Genomic DNA, 20,766 nt, shown 5'->3' with positions numbered 1-20,766 from the left:
GCTTGATGCCGCTAGATTATTTTTTGTGGGGCTATGTGAAAAGTAAAGCTTACGGAAACAATCCGCAAACCACTCAACAATGAAAGAAGAAATTAGGCAAATAATTCGTAACATAACTCCAGAAATATGTTCAGCAATAATTTTCAGGAAAATTTCGACAAAAAAAATGTGTGTTCCCAGAGAAGTCCTGGTGGCAATTTGGCAGATATTGTGTTCCACGTATAATTGTACACCGTCTAGCTATGCACTGCCATAAATAACTTTTAAGTATGATATGAAACTTGTATTTTATTCGTTATCAATATTTTGAATAATTATAATTAACTGGCTGGATATATTATAAAAATATAATAATACACTGTTTTAAAAGTCTCAAATATCTATCACTTTTCACAGTATATTTTAGTTGCGGTAATAACCTTTTTTTATGCTCTAGTATTAATTTTGAGCGACCTTCAGTCAATATTTCTTTAATACTTTTAGAGGTTAAGCTACATGACACAGAAGACCGCCTGTGTGTCTTTTAACAAATGAAATTAAAGTGACTTTAGTTCAAGTAATGTCTGTTCAGCAAGAGAACAGAGAAATACTTTTCTTTGGCAGGTGATATCCAAAAATTGACAAGAAAATCATGTTTTTTAATTAAAGTAAAAGACAACATTCACTGCCATGTATTCCCTCTTTGGATGGACTATTTTTGTCCAACGAGAAAATATACGACATAGTTGTCAGTCATTCCTCAAGATTTTTTTCTGACAATTTTTTGTATGTCGTCTGTAAAAATCGTCCATTATCTCTAACTATAGTTAAAACTATAATAGAGTGTCTAAAATATAAAGTGTCTGTTGTTACTGAAACATAAAATATACTGTACCCTTCCAATAATTGAAAATAGCTTTTTTGATAACGATTATTCAAACAACTCGCCTACTTCTAATAGTACTTCAAATATTTTGAGATGCCTCAACATCTAATAATTTGTCTAATGTTGTTTTGTACACTTTAACCGCGTGATTTATTGAATTGTTTGTTTTTCTAGGTTGTTTAAGTAATTGTTGAAGAAAATTGAACGTTGTAAACGTTGTTGATTGCCATTTTGATATTTTTTTCTTCTAGGTTAAAATTTAGTTCATAGTTTCGTATTAATTTCGTTCCAAAAGGTTATACGTAAAAACATACTCGTAAGGGCTTTACTAAATATCCTATCGCTTATAAACAATGTACCTGCGAACCTCGAACATTTCTTCCAAAAAAAAGATACTTTACTGAGTGTTATATTATATTATACAAAATACTGTATTAATTCGTACTAATTCCTGTTTATTTATTTTTACGACCGGGTATTTCAAAAGCATTCCATAATTAAATGATACTACATTATTTTTTACCAAATATATTATAAGAATATATTGCTAGTAACGAACAGAAATTGAAGCCAAATTTTTGAGATGGCGCTATACAAAATCCACATAAGTCTGTCCTTTTTGTTCAACAGCTTGGAACTACGCAAGCGTGAGAAGTGCTTCGCGATTAGTTGATTTATTTCATACTAACCAATTGAAGTAGTTTTCTAAGTTTCTATCTACCACGTAAATCAATTTAGCGTCTGACTATTCCCGCCTTTGCTTATAAATTTAAATTTAATCTCTGGCATATTTAAACAAAAACAAGAAACGGATAGATATGATGAATATTTAAAATAACAGGTTGAAATAATGCCATTACCATTAAAAAAATAATATATTATACGTTATTAATATTTAGAGTTTAAAATAGTGCGCGGGCAGATGACAGCGTTCACCGATGAAGTAGACGAATCAGGTCGTTTTATTTCGCGCGTGCGTACGAAAATACTGTTGAACCAAAAGGATAGACTTATGCAAGATTGATATTCCTATTTCTTTTCTTTGGCTTCACTTTCCACTCATTGTGGAAATGCGGTACTATAGTCTGTAAAACGAATAACTTTGAATTTGACAGTTCCCGCGGGCTTTTCTAGTGTTAATTTTATTAGGTTAGCAACTTGCGGCCATGCTGACGCAATGCCGTCTCTAATAGAACAGCCAGGAAGCGAGATTTATGACGTCACGCTAGTTAGATACTACGGATTAATAAATATGTTGTAGAATACATGGAAAACATAATTATTCCTCGTATTTTTGGTTTGTATTTTAAAAATGATATAGTTTATATGAAATATACATAATATACAGTTAGCGCTCCGTGGCTGTTCTATTAGAGACGGCATTGGTCTAATATTTAGAAATGTCAAAAGCTGATGACATTTTACTTTTGTCAATTATGACATTTCGTGTTGATTTTTGCAAGAAAAGGAAGAACTATCACTTGTTTTATTATTTTCCTTTTCTATTTCACCAAAGTAAAAAGAGTTACCTATCTGATTCGTTCAGGCTCTCAATTTAAAGAATATCAGTAACTTTTTTGACAGAGGGATTTTATATTTGCCATCTTGGTAAAAAATAACGGTCAAAATTCAAAGTTATTCCTTTTATAGACTATAGCAATATATTCTTATAATAAATTTGTTTTTTACCTACAAGTATATATACTGGGTGGACCAAACTACAGCAATCATATTTAATAACAAATATTTATTTTATACTTATACCGGGTGATAGTTTAGTGAGGTACAGGTTTATTTTCAATCAAATGTTATTCTTATATACATTTTTTTTATATTGACGTAGGAAACGTCAACTTGTATATACATACATAATTTTTTTTTGAGATCACACTAACGATATTTTCACTCCACTCTGTATATATGATTCGTGAGCACTTCTCATCATTATTTTTCTTATTCTTTAGAACACTAAGATATTATAGAAATAGAGCATTGTGAAAAAAAAATTAAGAAAGCTTTTAGGAATACATAATAAAATTTTTGGGGAATGTGTATTTGGTGTATGATCAAATTTGAAGATGAAGTATTTGGCTACCCCAATTTTGTGATTCGATCTACTCAGACCAGTATTACACTAGGATAGGTTTATGGTGATATTAGATTTAAACTTTTGTAATTGTTAAAAGGAAAATATATATAATGAACATTGTTTGATACGGTCTTTTTCGTCGCGTGATTTAATATAGATAGTATTGGTTTAATAGATTGTGTTTCAGAGTAATATTATTGAACGAAAAAGACCGTAGGTTAATCAAGGGCAAAATACTATTGGTGGAAATTGTTATATTCTCCCCTAACGCTGTTGTACAGGGTGGTCGAAATTGGTCTGTTTTAACAGAGAAAACCTATTTCCTGACTAGATAGAGCAAAACCGACATAGATGTCATGGGCTCCATTTCTGAGACACGTTTAATGGCGTAAACCGCCTGTTGATATTTTCACTACCAACTGAGATACGGGGTCTTTTTGCATTTTTTACTATTTGGAAAATTGCCCATAACTTTTGTATTTCGCGGAATAATAAAATTCTGTAAAAACGTTCTTAAGGCACTTTTTTATGCACAGTCCAGTGGCGTAGTCAGTTTTTTTCTATACTTGTTCTTTTTGTCAGAAATAATTAAAAATATAATTTTTTAAATGGAAATCATAGTTGGCTATGAACTTAAAAAAATGCTGGCGTTTAACCCTTTTCAACGATATAAAGTTATGTGTATTTATTTCTAAGAATGAGAGAAATATTAGGGTTTTTATCTTTGTATCGAAGCGGGCCATGATTTTATGTTGATCTAGTTGCCTAATTATTTTTTATCACAATTTAATATTCTATATTATTATTTATCTGTATAATTAAAGACTTGAAAGAGTAAATCAACATTCAGTATTAGTATTACCAATTACAATTAAAACGCAGGGTTACAACTGAACTATTAAATGGAGAATTTAGAAAGAATTGGATTGGAACAAGGGGCCCATATTTTGGTACTAGATCTTGTAGTTTAACTCCTTTCGGCTTTTTTATGGGGGAAATTAAAAGACCTTATATATAAGGGAAGAACCATTGGGACGAGAGAAGAATTGCAGAAGGCTAATAGGCAAGCTTTTGGAATTATTACACCAGTTCGCCTAATAAATCGTTGTAACTCTTGACGATTTCAATTACTTTTTTTTGAAAACTATATTCGTCACTCAAAAAATACTTTTTAGTTTTGTTCTTTATTTTTTTTTATTGTATAGATTTCAATTGTAATTACTAATACTAATATAGAATGTTAATTTACCTTTTCAAAAGTGTTTAATTTTCAGATAAATAATAATATAGAATATTAAATTGTGATAAAAATAATTAGGCAAATAGGCCAACACAAAATCAAGGTCCGCTTCGATATAAAGATAAAAAACCTAATATTTCTCTCATTGTTAGAAATAGATACCCATAACTTTATATCGTTGGAAAGGGTTAAACGCCAGCATTTTTTTAAGTTAATAGCCAACTATGATTGCCATTTAAACAATCATATTTTCCATTATTTCTGGCAAAAAGAGCAAGCATAGAAAAAAACTGACTACACCACTGGATTGTGCTTAAAAAAGTGCCTTAAGAACGTTTTTACAGAATTTTATTATTCCGCGAAATACAAAAGTTATGGGCAATTTTCCAAATGGTAAAAAATTCAAAAAAAAAACGTATCTCAGTTGGCAGTGAAAATATCAACAGGCGGTTTACGCCACTTAACGTGTATCAGAAATTGAGCCCATGACATCTAGTCGATTTTGCTCTCAGTCAGGAAATAGGATTTCTCTGCTAAGACAGATCAATCTCGACCACCCTGTACAGTTATATATCTATATTTATTGAGTCATGATTTGTTGTAAATATCTTTATTTCCTCATCTCACACGTGCTGATATGTAAAAATTAAGTACATCTATCACTAATTAAATCGATACAAAATATACTATTATATATAAATATGTATAAAAGAGAGAAAATCGGAAATTTTAAATATTTGTAATTTTTTCTTTACGAATCAATAATTTAATTTAAATAAAAAAATATCTTTTTAAATAAGGACTCTTGTCATTTTCCCTACCAACAGTCACTTGTCTCATTAAAAAAACCACCACGTAAAATTCCTTATTCTTTCGAGAATTTTTTCAGGATTTCTTCGATTTCTTTGGCGTGTTTCTTTTGCCATTGAATGTTGATTTTGACGGTCTCTAAAGCTTGGTCGACGCCCTGTTTCACCTCGGAAAATTTCTCCTTGTGGGCATGAATGAAGTAGTCCAGCTATTAAAAGAAACACGTCAAAATTACAATATGATAGGTACGAGGGTAGCCTGAAAAGTTTTACTCCTATCAACGATACCTAACGGGTTCGTCTCAAAAATGGTTCACCCCCTATAATTTTTTTATTTTTTCAGATAAAAAACGATATTTGGTGTGTTAATATATGGCATAAATTAGGATAAATTGACGTATTCAATTGTTTTTGGGCACTTCCTGTTTCACCGGAAATGACTACAACTTTTGATTTTTAAATCGCACCTTCGGTATATTTTTACTTTATTCGATAGAAAATGACACTCTGAATAGAATGACATATCAATTTTTGACATTTTCGCCTTAGAAAAATCGTATATTAAATTTCAATCTAGAGTGCCATGGCTGTGTTAAAAACACTAATTTTTAATCAAGGAACCTTGCAAAAATAGATTTGATCGTCTAATGTTTTTCGTGTCTTGTTCTGGCCAGTTAAAAGATGCCCAAATCGTATTTTTAATATTTAATCACATCTCAATTTTTTAGATGGAATTAGCATTAGCAAATTTGGAAAAAGCATTTTTTACGAATAATTTGATACCACACACTGGGTATTTCGAGTTAAATTGTCGTTATGAACTGCATGTTGCAATTTCAAATATACCTTATTCGAAAATGTCAAAAGTTGACATATGATGTCATTCTATTCAGAGTGTCATTTTCTATCAAATAAAGTAAAAAAATGCCGAGGGTGTCATTTAAAAATCCAAAGTTGTAGTCATTTTCGGTGAAACAGGAACTGACCAAAAACGATACGTCAATCAATCCTAATTTATGTCATAATATACTAACATGCCAAGTCTCGTTTTTTTATCTGAAAAAATAAAAAAGCTACAGGGGTGAGCCACTTTTGACGCACCCGGTATAAAAGTTTTTATTTGATAATTTACTATTATTTTTCCAGATAAGTTCCCGGCCACACATAACTTTAGTTGTTACCTGTTCAGTCAAAACGTATCAAGTAAAACCTTGTGTGTGGACAAAAAAAAAGGACGTTTTAAGGTGCGTTCACACCGCGCAAATCATTTCTTTGACATATATTTTATCCTTTTGTGCGCGCTTAAAAAAAATACACTTCAAAAGTATTTGTTAAAAAAATGTTTTGCGCGGCGCGGAGCGGCGCAGCCGGTCTGAACGCACCTTTACACGAACTGAATTAAGAAGAAAGACTATCTAAAGAACTGCCGTTTTCATTTAAAGGTCGGAGACTTCTCAGACTACCCTCCTTAATGTAATAATTAAAATATTCGGTAATGTGTTTAATCCACATAGTAATCTGGTGCTTGGTGCGGTCGAGTAGATAAGGATTATAGGCCTGGTGCATTTCAGTTCATTTTAAAAAGTATAAAGGGTATAAAGTATTTCACGCAGCCCATTTACCGTTTTTTATAAATTGTTGTTTTGTCATAATATTTAAGTATTTGATTTTTTACTAGTGCAGTTATTGAAATTATAAAAACACTCAGGTACGAAGTATGTGTGATGTAATGCTGTTTCAGGTAGTAAAAAATAACTGAAAAAGATCTCGAACTAGGCGTCGTCGCCGTCGTGTTATGTTGTGACAATTTCAAATGTTTATAAAACTGACGAAAAAATGTTAACGCGTAATGGAGAGCGTAATTAGAGTGTTGTTGGGTGCGAGAACATTCAATAACTCAACTTTCCCGAATATTCAACTCTCCCAAAACAACATTTTATAGCTTCACAGTTTCTCACACCGATTTGATCAAAAGCAAAAATAGATTCAAGCAGTTCGACGAAACAAGTGAGTAAACAAAGTGCTCATTACATAATCAAAAAATTAAATAAGCATATACTATGAGAGTAACTTAAAGTAACCTGAATAAGTACTGGGAAAATGGCCATAAAACCCGTGTATTTGTATGTAATAGTTATTTACGGTATTCTCCGATAGTACCAGCACCGGCGGAAAATGCACCAAGCCTATAATGCCCATGGGCCTCATAGATTTATTTAGCAATAACCCTCCAACAATTATGATGTAAAATTGTTTCATAAGTACCTCGTGTTCTTCTTTTTCTTGTGTCATTTTATTGGCCACCGATGACAGGTATCCGCTAATTCTCCTATTATTTGGTGCTAAACTGAAAGAAAGAAAAAAATCGTGCCTTTATGTTGATTTAAAAAAAAATAAAAAATATTAACTTACTGTTTAAAGATTTTCTCGACATTTTCAAACAAGAAATTCTTGGCGATGAAGTATCCCACTTCGTTGGAAGCTACTGTACTGAAAACACTACCAGCATCTTGCCGCCTAACTTTTGAATCGTCCAAAGACCATTCTAAATATCTGTAAGGATGGTTCCAGTTCTATTAACAGTTTTTTTATAATATAAAAGTAAGGAACTTACCTGCTTAAAATCCAAAGTTCGTTTGTACATCCTAAAACGCTGAGTAGTGTGCTTTTTTCTGTAGCCACGTTGGAGTGTTGATATTTCTCCCATAAGAAGTTCCATTCTTTTTCTCCGCCATGTTCCAGAGCAGTACAGTACACCACGCTGCGTAGGTCTTTTGGTATCCTAAATAATGACCAAAATAGGGAAAAAATCGTTAGTGTCAACTTTGCTTTGAACGCACCTTAGAAAATTTTACAGTTGCGAATCAATATAATTAATTGTCCAAGTTAATGTTAAAGACCATATTTAAGAAATTTAGATATATAGGGTGTCCCAATACTCAGTGGACATAGAACTACTACGTATTTTTGACACAATTTACCTCTATACAAAAGTTCTTCGTTTGTCCGCTAGAGGGCATGAAACTTATTTAAAAAGAAATGATTTTTTTTGAAAAAATTTTGAGAGCCACCATTTTGTAAAGCCGTAACTATAGTAATATCGGAGATTAAGAAATTATACCGTGGAAAAATTTGCGGTGAACAGGCAGTTCTAAAAAGTTATATAGAAGTAGAATATAGTTCTAAAAAGTTATATAGTTATAGAAAAATATACAGGGAAATTTAACAGAAAATGCACGATTTTCAACATCTTGTTTTTGCGAAAAAACCTCATAGACGTGTTTCTGGGGTCGAAATATACCACTCCTGAAAACATTTGCACTTATTTAAGACTCACCCTGTATATGTAACTACTAATATACGTATTTTTGGAATCAAAATATACACCTATAGAAAAGTGCTTATAGTCGGAAAAATCGGTGTCACAGAGTTATTACAATTAGTCAGTAAGTTACAATATGATTACAATCGATGTAGTTTCGAATCTGTCATTTTGCAAACTAATAAAATATATTGCGAAAGGCGTTAAATATCAGTTAGTAATAATATAAGTTAAGTAGTAATATATTAATATTAAATTATTTTGGATGTTCAAAAGGATCTTACGGATTGTGTCCATCGGGAGCGTCTTGCCATTGTTTAAATAACTGGACTGCTTCATGTATACAACTTTCTACGCCAAATTTACAACTTCTGCCGGCCAGCAAGCTATGAAATTTAACATTGTCTAGTTGATCAGACTCGTCTTTTTCAATGGAACTTAAACCGTTGGTCTTTTCGTAGGCCGGAGTCAGTAAATGTTTCATGTAATTCTAAAAGCAAAAACAGATTTATCGTTTAAAATTCATACGGAGTTTATAACGTAATATACAGGGTTGTTCCCCACATACGACACGGAGTATTGTAGCTAAACGATTAGATATTTGCAAATTGTAAGTTTTGGGTTCGTTGAAGGACTATTAGAACTACAATTTGAAAATATTTTTACAAGATACAGTGTTCCAAATAAATAAAAAATATCAAAGTTGTATTTTTTAAATAGAACAACCTGTATATTTATTACATTTTTAGTTTCTACGATTAGAATAAAGGTGAATTTGATTAAGGTTTGCCGCATTTTAATCTTACTGTTTTTGAAATATTTAGGTTTTTGTCAAAATACAGTAATAATTTTAATGCTTCATTTCTCTAGGTGTATTTAAGTTTTTAAAGCCAAATGTTGTACTGAAGTTTTTCTATTTACTAAATTTTGGGTTGCAATAATAAAAATTATACTAGGCACCTTATACAGAGTATCTAAAAATGTATTTTAAATAATTACTAGCTTTAAACGACAATAACTTGTGTAACTTATATGGAATACCCTATATATTTTATGAGAATCAGATGCACAATTTAATTGTCTATTAAATTGTATTATAGCATTTTTTACCTATCTCTTCAAGTTTTCGTACAAAATGCAATTTCTTATAATTTAGACCTCATTTATCAATATACCCATGGAATATTGACATTTTAGATTATTTTTAAAGATAGATACTAATATTGTCGATATAGTTCGTTTGTTTCATTAAAAAAATAAAAAAAAAGTTTAAATATTTGTTCAAGAGGACCAATTAATACGATTCCAGTATTCAAACTACATTAATTGACTGTTTGCGTTGATTAATAATAATTGCTCCAAATACTAAAAAACTGAATTTTGTATGTGTAATAGACAGTGTAGTAAAAAGTAATACCTTAAAAATTGTATTTCATTTTTTGACAACAGACGTTCATTTTTATAACTTATTATATCGATTTCTGATTAAAATCCAGATTTATTTAGAATAATTTATTAACTAACACCATTAAGTATGTAATTAATTAATATTTGGGCGAAAATAATGGTGGTATATTTAATTAATGGTATACTCTTTTATAAAAATTTAAATAGTTTCCTTTTTGTATCCAAATGGGCTAGTAATATTATCGTTTTTAGCACCTGTACATTTTGTAGGTAAAAAATGGTATAATACAATTTGATAGACTACTAAATTGTGCTTCTGATTCTTCTAAAATACACAGGGTGTTCTATTTAAATTAAACAAGTTATTGCCGTTTAAAGCTAGACTTATTTAAAATAAATTTTTGGACGCTCTCTATGAGGTAGTATTATTTTTATTATTGCAACACAATAACTGACCAATAAATAAACTTCAGTAAATATTTAGTATTAAAATCTTTGATACCCTTGGAAAAATGAAGCCTTAAATTTTTTACTGCAAAAACGGTAAGGTTTAAGTGTAACCTTAATGAAATTTACCTTTATTTTAATCGCAGAAACTAAAAATATAATAATATACAGGGCGTTCCATTTAAAAAATACAACTTTGGTATTTTTTATTTATTTGGGACATTCTGTATCGTGTAAAAATATTTTTAAATTGTAGCTCTAATAGTCCTTCAACAAACCCAAGACTTAAAATTTGTAAAAATCTAATCGTTTAGCTACAATACTCCGTGTCGTATGTGGTGAACAACACTGTAAATAAAAACTAATCAAATAATAACAAATAAAAACAAAATAATAAACAAAAAAAATCGTGCTATAATTACGGATATATTAAAAACTTATCACATGACCAGCGTTCTTACCTTGAAAGTACCATACGATGGTGATTTCTGGAGATAAGTTTTGATAACTCCCGTTTTTCCTAGTGCGGTGCTCCAAGGCAAATACTCTGTTTCGTTGGCAAGATATGTGATCAAATCGAAAAATATTTCGTAGTTTTGTTTTCCTACAAAGGCTAAATCGGCTGAGTCAGCAATCAGTTGGACGCGGTTCAAGACAGGAATTTTATCGGATTCTTCCGATTTCAACGCCTCGGTCAGCAAGTGCCAATTCTTGTCATCATAATTGATCTTGTAAATACCTAAATCAAGTAGCAACTTATATTAATAATCAAATTTAAATTTTTGGCGTGTAACATTCATTTACCAGCCATTTTATTGTTGAAAATGACCCATTCCTCTGGACCCGCAATGTGTTGGATTAGCTGATTTTGGTCATTTGGGCAACTCAGCCAGTATTTAGGGGTGGTAATGTTGAATTCTGGATGGGACTGGCTGGAATAACTGAGAGGCACCCACCAACAGGGTTTGGTATCATCTTTGACTTTAATAGTGTCCTTCAGAAATCGTTCCTGATAATAGGAAAATGTAAATTTATTTATCAAGCAAATACATATTTTTTCATAGGAAATAAATAATTGACGGCAGTCCCTTCGTCAGTCAACTATTTAATACATATTTTATTGATCTATATTTGATACCAATTAAACTTTTAGTTACGTAATCGAGGGCGCGATTTTTAATTTCATTGTTGCCAACCATGGAGATATTCAGCGCCTGACTGACTAACTGGAATTTAAATTTCCTAGTGACGATTCAGGTGGTAGCACTGCTGTAAAAAATGTTAAGTTGTCACATTTATTTATTTATTTATTTCCTGATATTGTCATACGTTTTAACACTTTACGAGTTTTTGGTTTAAATAAATAGTGTTGTGATACTTTAAGCTTAAAACTGTTTACTAGCAGACCTTGCAGTCGAACATTGTTCTTTTTAGAACCTCTTTTAGTGCGAAGTGTACAAGATAGCTTAATAGCCATTGCAAAAACTGATCGCAACCTTATTAGAATATTTTGAGCGGGTTTGCAGTAGTAATTGCCCTTTATGTCCCTTAAGTGCTGTTAAGGAGGTGAGTTTTGTTGATGTAAACAATAACTGTTAATATATTTATAACTATATTATTAATTTATTTTTGTTTCCTAAAATATTTTGATTAAAAGAAAATATGTAAAAGTGAGCAACGCTGTGCCGGTCAAGCTTAATCACATGACTAAAAGTTTATTTGAGATAAACTCTGTTGAAACTAGAGATTGAGTGGAAGGAGTAGAGACAATATTTGAGTACATTACTAGATTTAAATTAGATTTATAATATACTTTCTAAGAATAACCTCCTAGTGATGTAAAGGGTAATATTACCGGTAATTTTAGCAATATTACGTAATATTACCGCAAGATCGGTAACATTGGAAATATTGCTTTTTTTCCGCTCTACCCCTTTTTCATTTGCCAGCTCTAAAATAAGTATGTTGGCTGTAGACATTTTAAATTTACCATCGTTAACAGCCGCAACCGAAAGAACCTTCAGTACTTATGGATTTGTTCATTGGCCAAGAAGAAACAGACTTACCTTTACCGTGGACAGCTACCTTTTCGACCGTTTACCGTTGAAAGGACCGTAAAACTAACTTATATTGCCCATAATTATAACTTACTAAATAGAGAAGAATATCCCGAGTTTAAATATCTTTGAGAATATCCAAGAATGGTAGAAGCTGCTGAGAAAGAAATGGAAGAAGAAGATGCTATCGATTTTAATGTAATAGACTTGACTCAATTAACGAAAAAGAATGAAGAACAAGATGACGAGATTGAGGATGATTTACAATAATCCATTATATTACGTACATGGGTCACTCTGACTCTGACTAGTTTAAAAAAACGTTCTTTTCTTTTTTGGTAATGTTTTACAGTTTTAAGAAATAAAAAATAATATTATTTAAAAAGATATTTTCTATAAATTACCAATGTTACCGTAATATTACCGGTAATATTACCAATTTATAAATTACTGGTAATTGTATATCACTATTACCCCCTTTATCACTCCTATACCGGGTGCGTCTCAAAAGTGGCTCACCCCCTATAACTTTTTTATTTTTTCAGATAAAACAACGAGATTTGGTATGTTAGTATATGACATAAATTGGGATTGATTTACGTATTCAATTGTTTTCGGTCACTTCCGGTTTCACCGGAAATGACTACAACTTTTGATTTTTAAATGGCACCCTCGGTATTTTTTACTTTATTAGATAGAAAATGACATTCTCAATCGAATGACATATCATATGTCAATTTTTGACATAGTCACTCAAAAACAAATTCTATTTTAAATTTCAATCTAGAGTGCCATGGCTGTGTTAAAAACACTAATTTTTAATCAAGGAGCCTTGGAAAAATAGATTTGATCGTCTAATGTTTTTAGTGTATTTTTAATCATATATCAATATTTTCAAATGGAACGAGGGTGGCTCATTAGCATATTTGGAAAAAGCATTTTTTACGAATAATTTGATACCACACACTTGGTATTTTGAGTCAAATTGTCGTTATGAACCGCATGTTACAATTTCAAATAAACCATATGCCAAAATGTCACAAGTTGACATATGATATTATATGTCATTCGATTCAGAGTGTCATTTTCCATCGAATAAGGTAAAATAATGTCGAGGGTGCTATTTAAAAATAAAAAGTTGTAGTCATTTCCGGTGAAACCGGAAGTGACCGAAAACAATTGGAATACGTCAATCAATCCCAATTTATGTCATATACTAACATACCAAATATCGTTGTTTTATCTGAAAAAATAAAAAAGTTATAGGGGGTGAGCCACTTTTGAGACGCACCCGGTATATGCGCCTCTCAATGGATGGAAGTATATACTTGCCTGGGTGATTTCAGCAGTCTCATTTTCGTAGTCTCTATGAACGGTGATAACCGGATATCCAGTTTGAACAGTCCACGTGTCCATGATAGTCTTTACCGTTAGTTCTTTAGGCAATGTGCCTTTTTCATGTGCTGATTCTGTTAGTGCTTGCCATAAGTCGTCTTGTTCAGCGTTGTGGTACCTTGAATAAAAAAAATTAAGGTAAAATAAAATAAAGCATTTATTGAAGTACTTACCGGTGATCTCTAAGGTACTTGCTGACTCCGCTACGTAAAGTTTCCTCACCCAAAAACAAGCTCATCATTCTGATCAAGGAAGAACCTTTTTTGTAGGAAATTGTATCGAAAATTTCATCGATCTGTTTAGGATTTCCAATGGGTACTGATACCTGTCGGGAAAATAAATAATTTTAATGTAAAAACCTTATATTTTAAGAAATTGTCTTACTGGATGAGATGACCTTAAAGCATCAAAGGAAAATACGCTTAAAATATTTGTAGCACCTTCGGCATCTAAAGAGTTCCACTTAGGGAATAGATGATCTACAGCTAAACTAGCCATGTAGGTCGCGAAACCTTCATTTAACCAGAGGTCAGTCCACCATTTCATCGTTACTAAGTTACCTAGGAAAGCCACAATTAAAAATACGCATTAATTATGGTTTTAAGTAACTCACCGAACCACTGATGAGCTAGTTCGTGAGCTATAACACTGGCTACTCGGTGCTGGCTAACTTTAGATGATACCTGAGGGTCGTAGAGCAAATAGGCTTCCCTAAAATAAGACTTTTTGGGTAGAAATGTAGGAAATATATACAGGGTGTTTTAAAAAACATGAGCCATCTCTCCTGGAGAGATTCCTTTTGGAAAGATTTATTTTTCATATCAACAGAGGTCCAATTTTGCTTTGTGTCGTAGCTACAGGGTGTTAAAGTCTTAATATTTTGTCGATTTATTATAATTTTCTTCCAGCTACTTTAGCGTTTCGAATGAAATTTTGAGGGTAAAAGTTACTATAAATGCGACATATTTTAAAGCTAAGTGTCGACATATTCACCAGAGACGTGCATATGGGTTATAACTGGAATATTTTTCTAAAAAAGCAGGTACGCCAGTGACTTTTTTTCTCTTGTTAGCGAAATAGTGTAAGCACTGTAAGCACTCTAATGCCGACTAAAAGTTGCTTGTTGATATTTTGTCAATTTCGGCCTCCTCGATGAGATAGATGTGCAAAAGTTTTGCATGTGCAAAATGTGCAATTTTATTAATTTGCCTTGATCCAAGTCTAATAGCAACCTTTAAAAAATTTTAATATCCATTATGATTTTTGCCAGTTCCCAGTAATTAATACGCAGAATAAAAAGCGAGGATGTTTGGGAAGGCTCGAAAGAAAACAATTATGTTTATTGCAACGTTTCGCGACTTTATTGTCGCCTCTTCAGGCCCAAAACATATATTAATCCAACATAATTAATTAAAATATATTTTGGTGCCTGAAGAAGCGACAATAAAGTCGCGAAACGTCGCAAAAAACATAATTGTTTTCTTTCGAGCCTTCCCAAACATCCACGCTTTTTATTTTGCGAATTTTAATATCATTACCTTGCGAAAGTTCTAAATAAGTACTCATTGATTCCTCATCAAAAAATATGAAAAAAAGTTCCTATAAACATGGGTATAGAAATGCATAGTTTTAGAGTTACAGGATGTTAAAACGTTTTAAAATTATTTTTTTTGTAATTATCTTAAACTAGCGTGTACCAGCGACTTCGTTCGCGTCGAATTAATCATTTGTAATGGTGATGATAAAGCAAAGCAAGAATTTCCATTAACTGGATAAAATTTTCTCACATTTATGTCAGCATGAGAAAAAACAATATGGCGATATTATTATATAACTTGGTAATATTTGAGGGGTAGTTTCATCTCGTTGGAATTTGACTTTCGAAAAAGCCAAAAATAAGCTTTTTACGTCAAGCAGTTTCAGCAGAATCGTGGTTAATCAATTACCCAACTTTTTGGAACACCCTGTATGATTTTTAAAGAATTTCAAAATATGTAAAAAAAATAAATTATGCGTGTCCAAGCGTTTTCCCGAAAGACTAACCGTTTTTTAAATAACAAATATTATAATATTCGAGGGGCGTTTTCATCTTCTTGGAATTTGAGATTCGAGAAAGCCCTCCTTATCGAACCTCTACACCCCCACAGTCAATCCGTTTGCCAAAAATCAGCTTTAAAGGTCAAACAGTTTAAGCAGAATCGTGATTACTCAATGGTCATATTTTATGAAACACTCTGTATAAATTTATAAAAAATCTTAAAATATGTAAATCAACAAAATAAAATATACGTGTTTAAGAGTTTTTCCGAAAAACTCACCGTTTTTAAATAAAAAATATTTTATTATTTGAGGGATAGTTTCACCCCCTTAGAATTCGAGTTTCGAAAAATACCTTCTTATCGAACCTCTACACGATAAAGTCAATCTGTTTTCCAAAAATCAGCTTTTTACGTCAAGCGCTTTAAGCAGGATCGTGATTAATCAATGACCAGATTTTTCGAAACACCCTGTATACATTTTTAAAAAATCTTAAAATATGTAAAGAAACAAAATAAAATATACGTGTTTAAGCGTTTTTTCGGAAACTTGACCGTTTTTAAATAAAAATATTGTAATATTTAAGGGGTGGTTTCACCCCCTTGGAACTGGAATTTCAAAAATCCCTTCTTATCGAACCTCTACACCCTAGAATCAACCTGTATGCCAAAATTGAGCTTCTTACGTTGAGTGGTTTGAGCAGGATCGTGATTAATCAGTATGTCAGTCACTTAAGGATTTTATATAGCAGGCTTCAAAACAAATGCGAAAAACTTCAGGGGGTGATTCCTTGTTCAAAATAAAGGGTAGTTTGCTTCATAAACGTTGGGTCAAAGTCAACCATTAGGGAGATATCGCGGTGGTACAAAGATGGCGGAAAAATAATGTTCTTATTTTTTATCTTGAAAAAAAAAGAGATAGACTAATGAAATTTTATGGAAGCATTACTGTTATGAAAACACACTTTCTGGTAATTTTTCACTTTTTTTTAAAATGAGTGGAAGGGGTTGAAATAAACTACCCTTATCATTCTTGTTAACGAAATTTAAAGAAAAATCTTATCAAACACATGCAAAAAATAATTTGGATAGTTTAGTTTGTTTAGAAACTTTTTATCTCTTGTATTTTTTTTTTATAAAACTCACCGATTTGAAATTAAAAATAAAATGTAAAGCATTACATGTCAGGACTAAAAATATTTTTAGATTAAGAATCTAGTGATAATAATGATAATAATAATAATCTAGATAATAACGTATTGCAGTAGGGTAATGTCAAATAAAACAGTATTAGAAACATCCTAAAAAGTGACAGCGACCGACTAGATTTTTTCCTAAAAAAATTACAGCTGCCCACTAGATTCTTTATCTAAAAATGTTTTTTGTCCTGACATGTAATGCTTTACATTTTATTTTTTAATTTCAAATCGGTGAGTTTTATCAAAAAAACACAAGAGATAAAAAAGTTTCAAAATAAACTAAACTATCAAAATTATTTTTTTTTGCATGTGTTAGATAAGATTTTTCTTTAAATTTCATTAACAAGAATGATAGGGGTAGTTTATTTCAACCCCTTCCACTCATTTTAAAAATGTGAAAAAATTACCAGAAAGTGTGTTTTCATAACAGTAATGCTTCCGTAAAATTTCATTAGTCTATCTCTTTTCGTTTTCAAGATAAAAAATAAAAACATTATTTTTCCGCCATTTTTGTACCACGATATCTCCCTAATGGTTGACTTTTGACCCAACGTTTATAAAGCAAACTACCCTTTATTTTGAGCAAGGAATCACCCCCTGAAGTTTTTCGCATTTGTTTTGAAACACCCTGTATATTAGTAGAGATAGTATATAATATATTAGTATAGATAGTATAGATTGAAACACCCTGTATATTAGTATAGATAGCATTATTTTCTTGTATTTCAAATTGCTGTAGATTGGACTAAATAATAATTACTAGTAATAATATTTAATAACAAATTAAGTAAAATATATATCATTTATTAATTTTATTTTTATATTTTAATTTTATTAATTGTGATTAATAAAATTGCGTTTATCTCATCAAGGAGGCCGAATTTGACAAAATATCAAGAGATAACTTTTAACTGGCACTAAAGGGCCTACACAATTTTGATGTCAAAAGAAAAGAGTTAGTTGCACACATGTTTTTTTAAATATTCCAGTGATAACCTATATGCACGTCCCTCATGAATTTATCGACACTTTTTTAGCATTAAAATATGTAACACTTCCACCCTCAAAATTTCATTAGAATCACTAAAAGTACTTGGAAGAAAATTATAATAAGTCGAAAGATTATTAAGACTTTAAGACCCTGTAGCTACGAAATAAAGCAGAATCGGACCTATGTTGATATGAAAAATAAATCTTATTTATATCTCCCCACGAGAGATGGCACATGTTTTTTGAAACACCCTATATAGTTGTCATGATAAAACGCATACCTGTATGTTATCAAACCCCAATTCTCCATGGCACCAGCACTGAAGTCGGGTATGGCTACCATATCTTGCTTTGGCAGGGGGTAGTCGATGTTAAAGAACTTTTCGAAATACCTCAAGGCTTTTGGACCGACTTCTTTAGCGAAATCAACCTGGTTCAGAGCGTCAGATCTGGCCCATATCCTGAACGTGACGTTGTTCATGTCTTTCAAGGGCTCGGCTTCTTCGTAATGGAAATCGGACACTACGTAGGCTACTAAATAGGTCGACATTGGGACGGAAATGTCAAAACGGTCCCAGTACCATCCGGTTTTTTCTTTCCTGAGAAAAATGAAAGAAATAGTCCATTTCACTTGTCCGAAAAAGTAGCAAAATAAGCGTTCGGCATTTAACGATTTATGTGAAACTGGCTAGGTATTTTTACACAAATGAAGAACGAAATTAAAGATAAAGGATTATACTATATCCGTATTGTAGCACATTTTTAGACAACTTCTTTATTTTTAAGATTTTGATGGTCAAACATCAACAAAATATTCCTTATGTTTAGACTAAATTTTCTCGAAAATAAAGACAATTTAAAATTCCGTTACAATACGGAAATAGATTGAAGTTTTGTGATCATTTATTTGGTTTTGTAACAAATTGCTCTCTATTTTGCAAACCTTAATCAAGCCTTAATCAAAGCACGTGTGTTTAGAATTTTGGATGTGGCTTAACACGACAGGATCGGGCTAAGCCTTAGGCAGCTTTCTAAAATATATTATATTTATTATATTTCTTTCGGCCACATACCCACTTTACCCGACCCCTGTGAGCGACCCGAACAGTACAGCGTAATAGACTTATGGTGATATCAGACAGTTTATTTTTGCTTTCTCCTACTAAAAATGAAATGTTTGGATACAAAATTAATCATTGGCAAATCAATACAAGAATTTTCATACCAGTTATTTTTGGAGCAATAATTATTGCGATTGTTTAATTATTTCCAAATATCCAAATAACAGTTCTAAAATTATAGATTTTTATACAGGGTTGTTCACCACATACGACACGGAGTATTGTAGCTAAACCATGAGATTTTTACAAATTGTAAGTTTGGGGTTCGTTGAAGGACTATTAGAGCTACAATTTAAAAATATTTTTACAAGATACAGAGTGTCCCAAATAAATAAAAAATATCAAAGTTGTATTTTTTTAAATAGAACACCCTGTATATTATTACATTTTTAGTTTCTACGATTAAAATAAAGGTAAATTTGATTAAGGTTTATTATACTTAAACCTTACCGTTTTTGAAATATTTTTAATTTTGTGAAATTGCAGTAAAAATTTTAAAGCTTCATTTCTCCAAGGGTATCAATGTTTTAATACTAAATATTTAATGAAGTTTATTTATTGATCAGTTATTGTGTTGCAATAATAAAAATAATACTACCTTATACAGAGTGTCTAAAAATTTATTTTAAATAATTATTAGCTTCAAACGGCAATAACTTCTTTAATTTAAATGGAATGCCCTGTATATTTTAGGAGAATCAGATGCACAATTAAATTGTCTATCAAATTATACCATTTTTTACCTATCCCTTCAAGTTTTCGTAGAACATGCATTTTCTTATAATTTAGACCTCATTTATCAATATATCCATGGAATATTGACATTTTAGATTGTTTTTAAAGCAACAAATGTACAAAATGTACAGACTAGTAATATTATCGTTTTTAGCAAAACGATAATATTACTAGCCCATTTGTATGCAAAAAGAAAACTATTTAAATCTTTATGAAAGAGTATACCATTAATTAAATATAACACCATTATTTCCACCCATATACTAATTTATTACATACTTAATTGTGTTCGTTAATAAATTATTATAAATAAATGTGGATTTGAGTCAGAAATCAATATAATAATAAGTTATCAAATTAAAGTCTCTGTTGTTATAAATAAGCATTTATTAAAAAATGAAATATCATTTTTAAGGTGTTACTTTTTATCACACTGTCTAATGCCCATACAAAATTCAGTTTTTTAGTATTTGGAGCAATTATTATTAATCGACGCAAACAGTCAGTTAATGTAGTTTGAATACTGGAATCATATTAATTGATCCTCTTTAACAAATATTTAAACAGTTTTTTTTTTATTTTTTAATGAAATAAACGAATTATATCGACAATATTAGTATCTGTACTCTTTAAAAATTTGGTACATCTTTAAAAATAATCTAAAATGTCAAAAGTCCATGGGTATAATGATAAATAAGTTCTAAATTACAAGAAAATGCATTTTCTACGGAAACTTAAAGAGATAGGTAAAAAATGGTATAATATAATTTGATAGACAATTAAATTGTGCATCTGACTCTCGTAAAATATACAGGGTGTTCTATTTAAATTAAACAAGTTATTGCCGTTTGAAGCTAATAATTATTTAAAATAAATTTTTAGACACTCTGTATAAGGTAGTATTATTTTTATTATTGCAACACAATAACTGATCAGTAAATAAACTTCAGTAAATATTTAGTATTAAAAACTTTGATACCCTTGGAGAAATGAAGCCTTAAAATTTTTACTGCAATTTCACAAAATTGAAAATATTTCAAAAACGGTAAGGTTT

At 30.9% G+C, this 20,766-nt stretch overlaps 1 protein-coding gene across 3 annotated transcripts in view; it reads right to left on the bottom strand.

Moving 5' to 3' along the window:
• Positions 1-4,788: 4,788 nt before the first annotated feature.
• Positions 4,789-20,766, bottom strand: part of LOC115879725 (aminopeptidase N-like) — a 41,941-nt gene continuing 25,963 nt past the window's right edge. For all 3 annotated transcript variants that reach the window (XM_030896685.1, XM_030896686.1, XM_030896687.1), the window contains exons 5-16: positions 18,138-18,455; positions 14,245-14,342; positions 14,016-14,191; positions 13,805-13,956; positions 13,569-13,749; positions 10,984-11,188; positions 10,641-10,918; positions 8,610-8,815; positions 7,618-7,785; positions 7,416-7,556; positions 7,269-7,350; positions 4,789-5,212 (exon numbers count right to left, since the gene is read on the bottom strand). In XM_030896685.1, coding sequence (XP_030752545.1) covers positions 5,060-5,212; positions 7,269-7,350; positions 7,416-7,556; positions 7,618-7,785; positions 8,610-8,815; positions 10,641-10,918; positions 10,984-11,188; positions 13,569-13,749; positions 13,805-13,956; positions 14,016-14,191; positions 14,245-14,342; positions 18,138-18,455 — 2,158 coding nt within the window. In that variant the 3' untranslated portion in view covers positions 4,789-5,059. The remainder of the gene's footprint in view (positions 5,213-7,268; positions 7,351-7,415; positions 7,557-7,617; positions 7,786-8,609; positions 8,816-10,640; positions 10,919-10,983; positions 11,189-13,568; positions 13,750-13,804; positions 13,957-14,015; positions 14,192-14,244; positions 14,343-18,137; positions 18,456-20,766) is intronic.

Source organism: Sitophilus oryzae, unplaced genomic scaffold, assembly GCF_002938485.1.
Source record: "Sitophilus oryzae breed Bouriz unplaced genomic scaffold, Soryzae_2.0 scaffold_1586_pilon_pilon, whole genome shotgun sequence".
NCBI lineage: Eukaryota > Metazoa > Arthropoda > Insecta > Coleoptera > Curculionidae > Sitophilus > Sitophilus oryzae.
The sequence above is the reverse complement of the archived record's forward strand: the minus strand, read 5'-3'. Positions and strand labels throughout refer to the sequence as shown.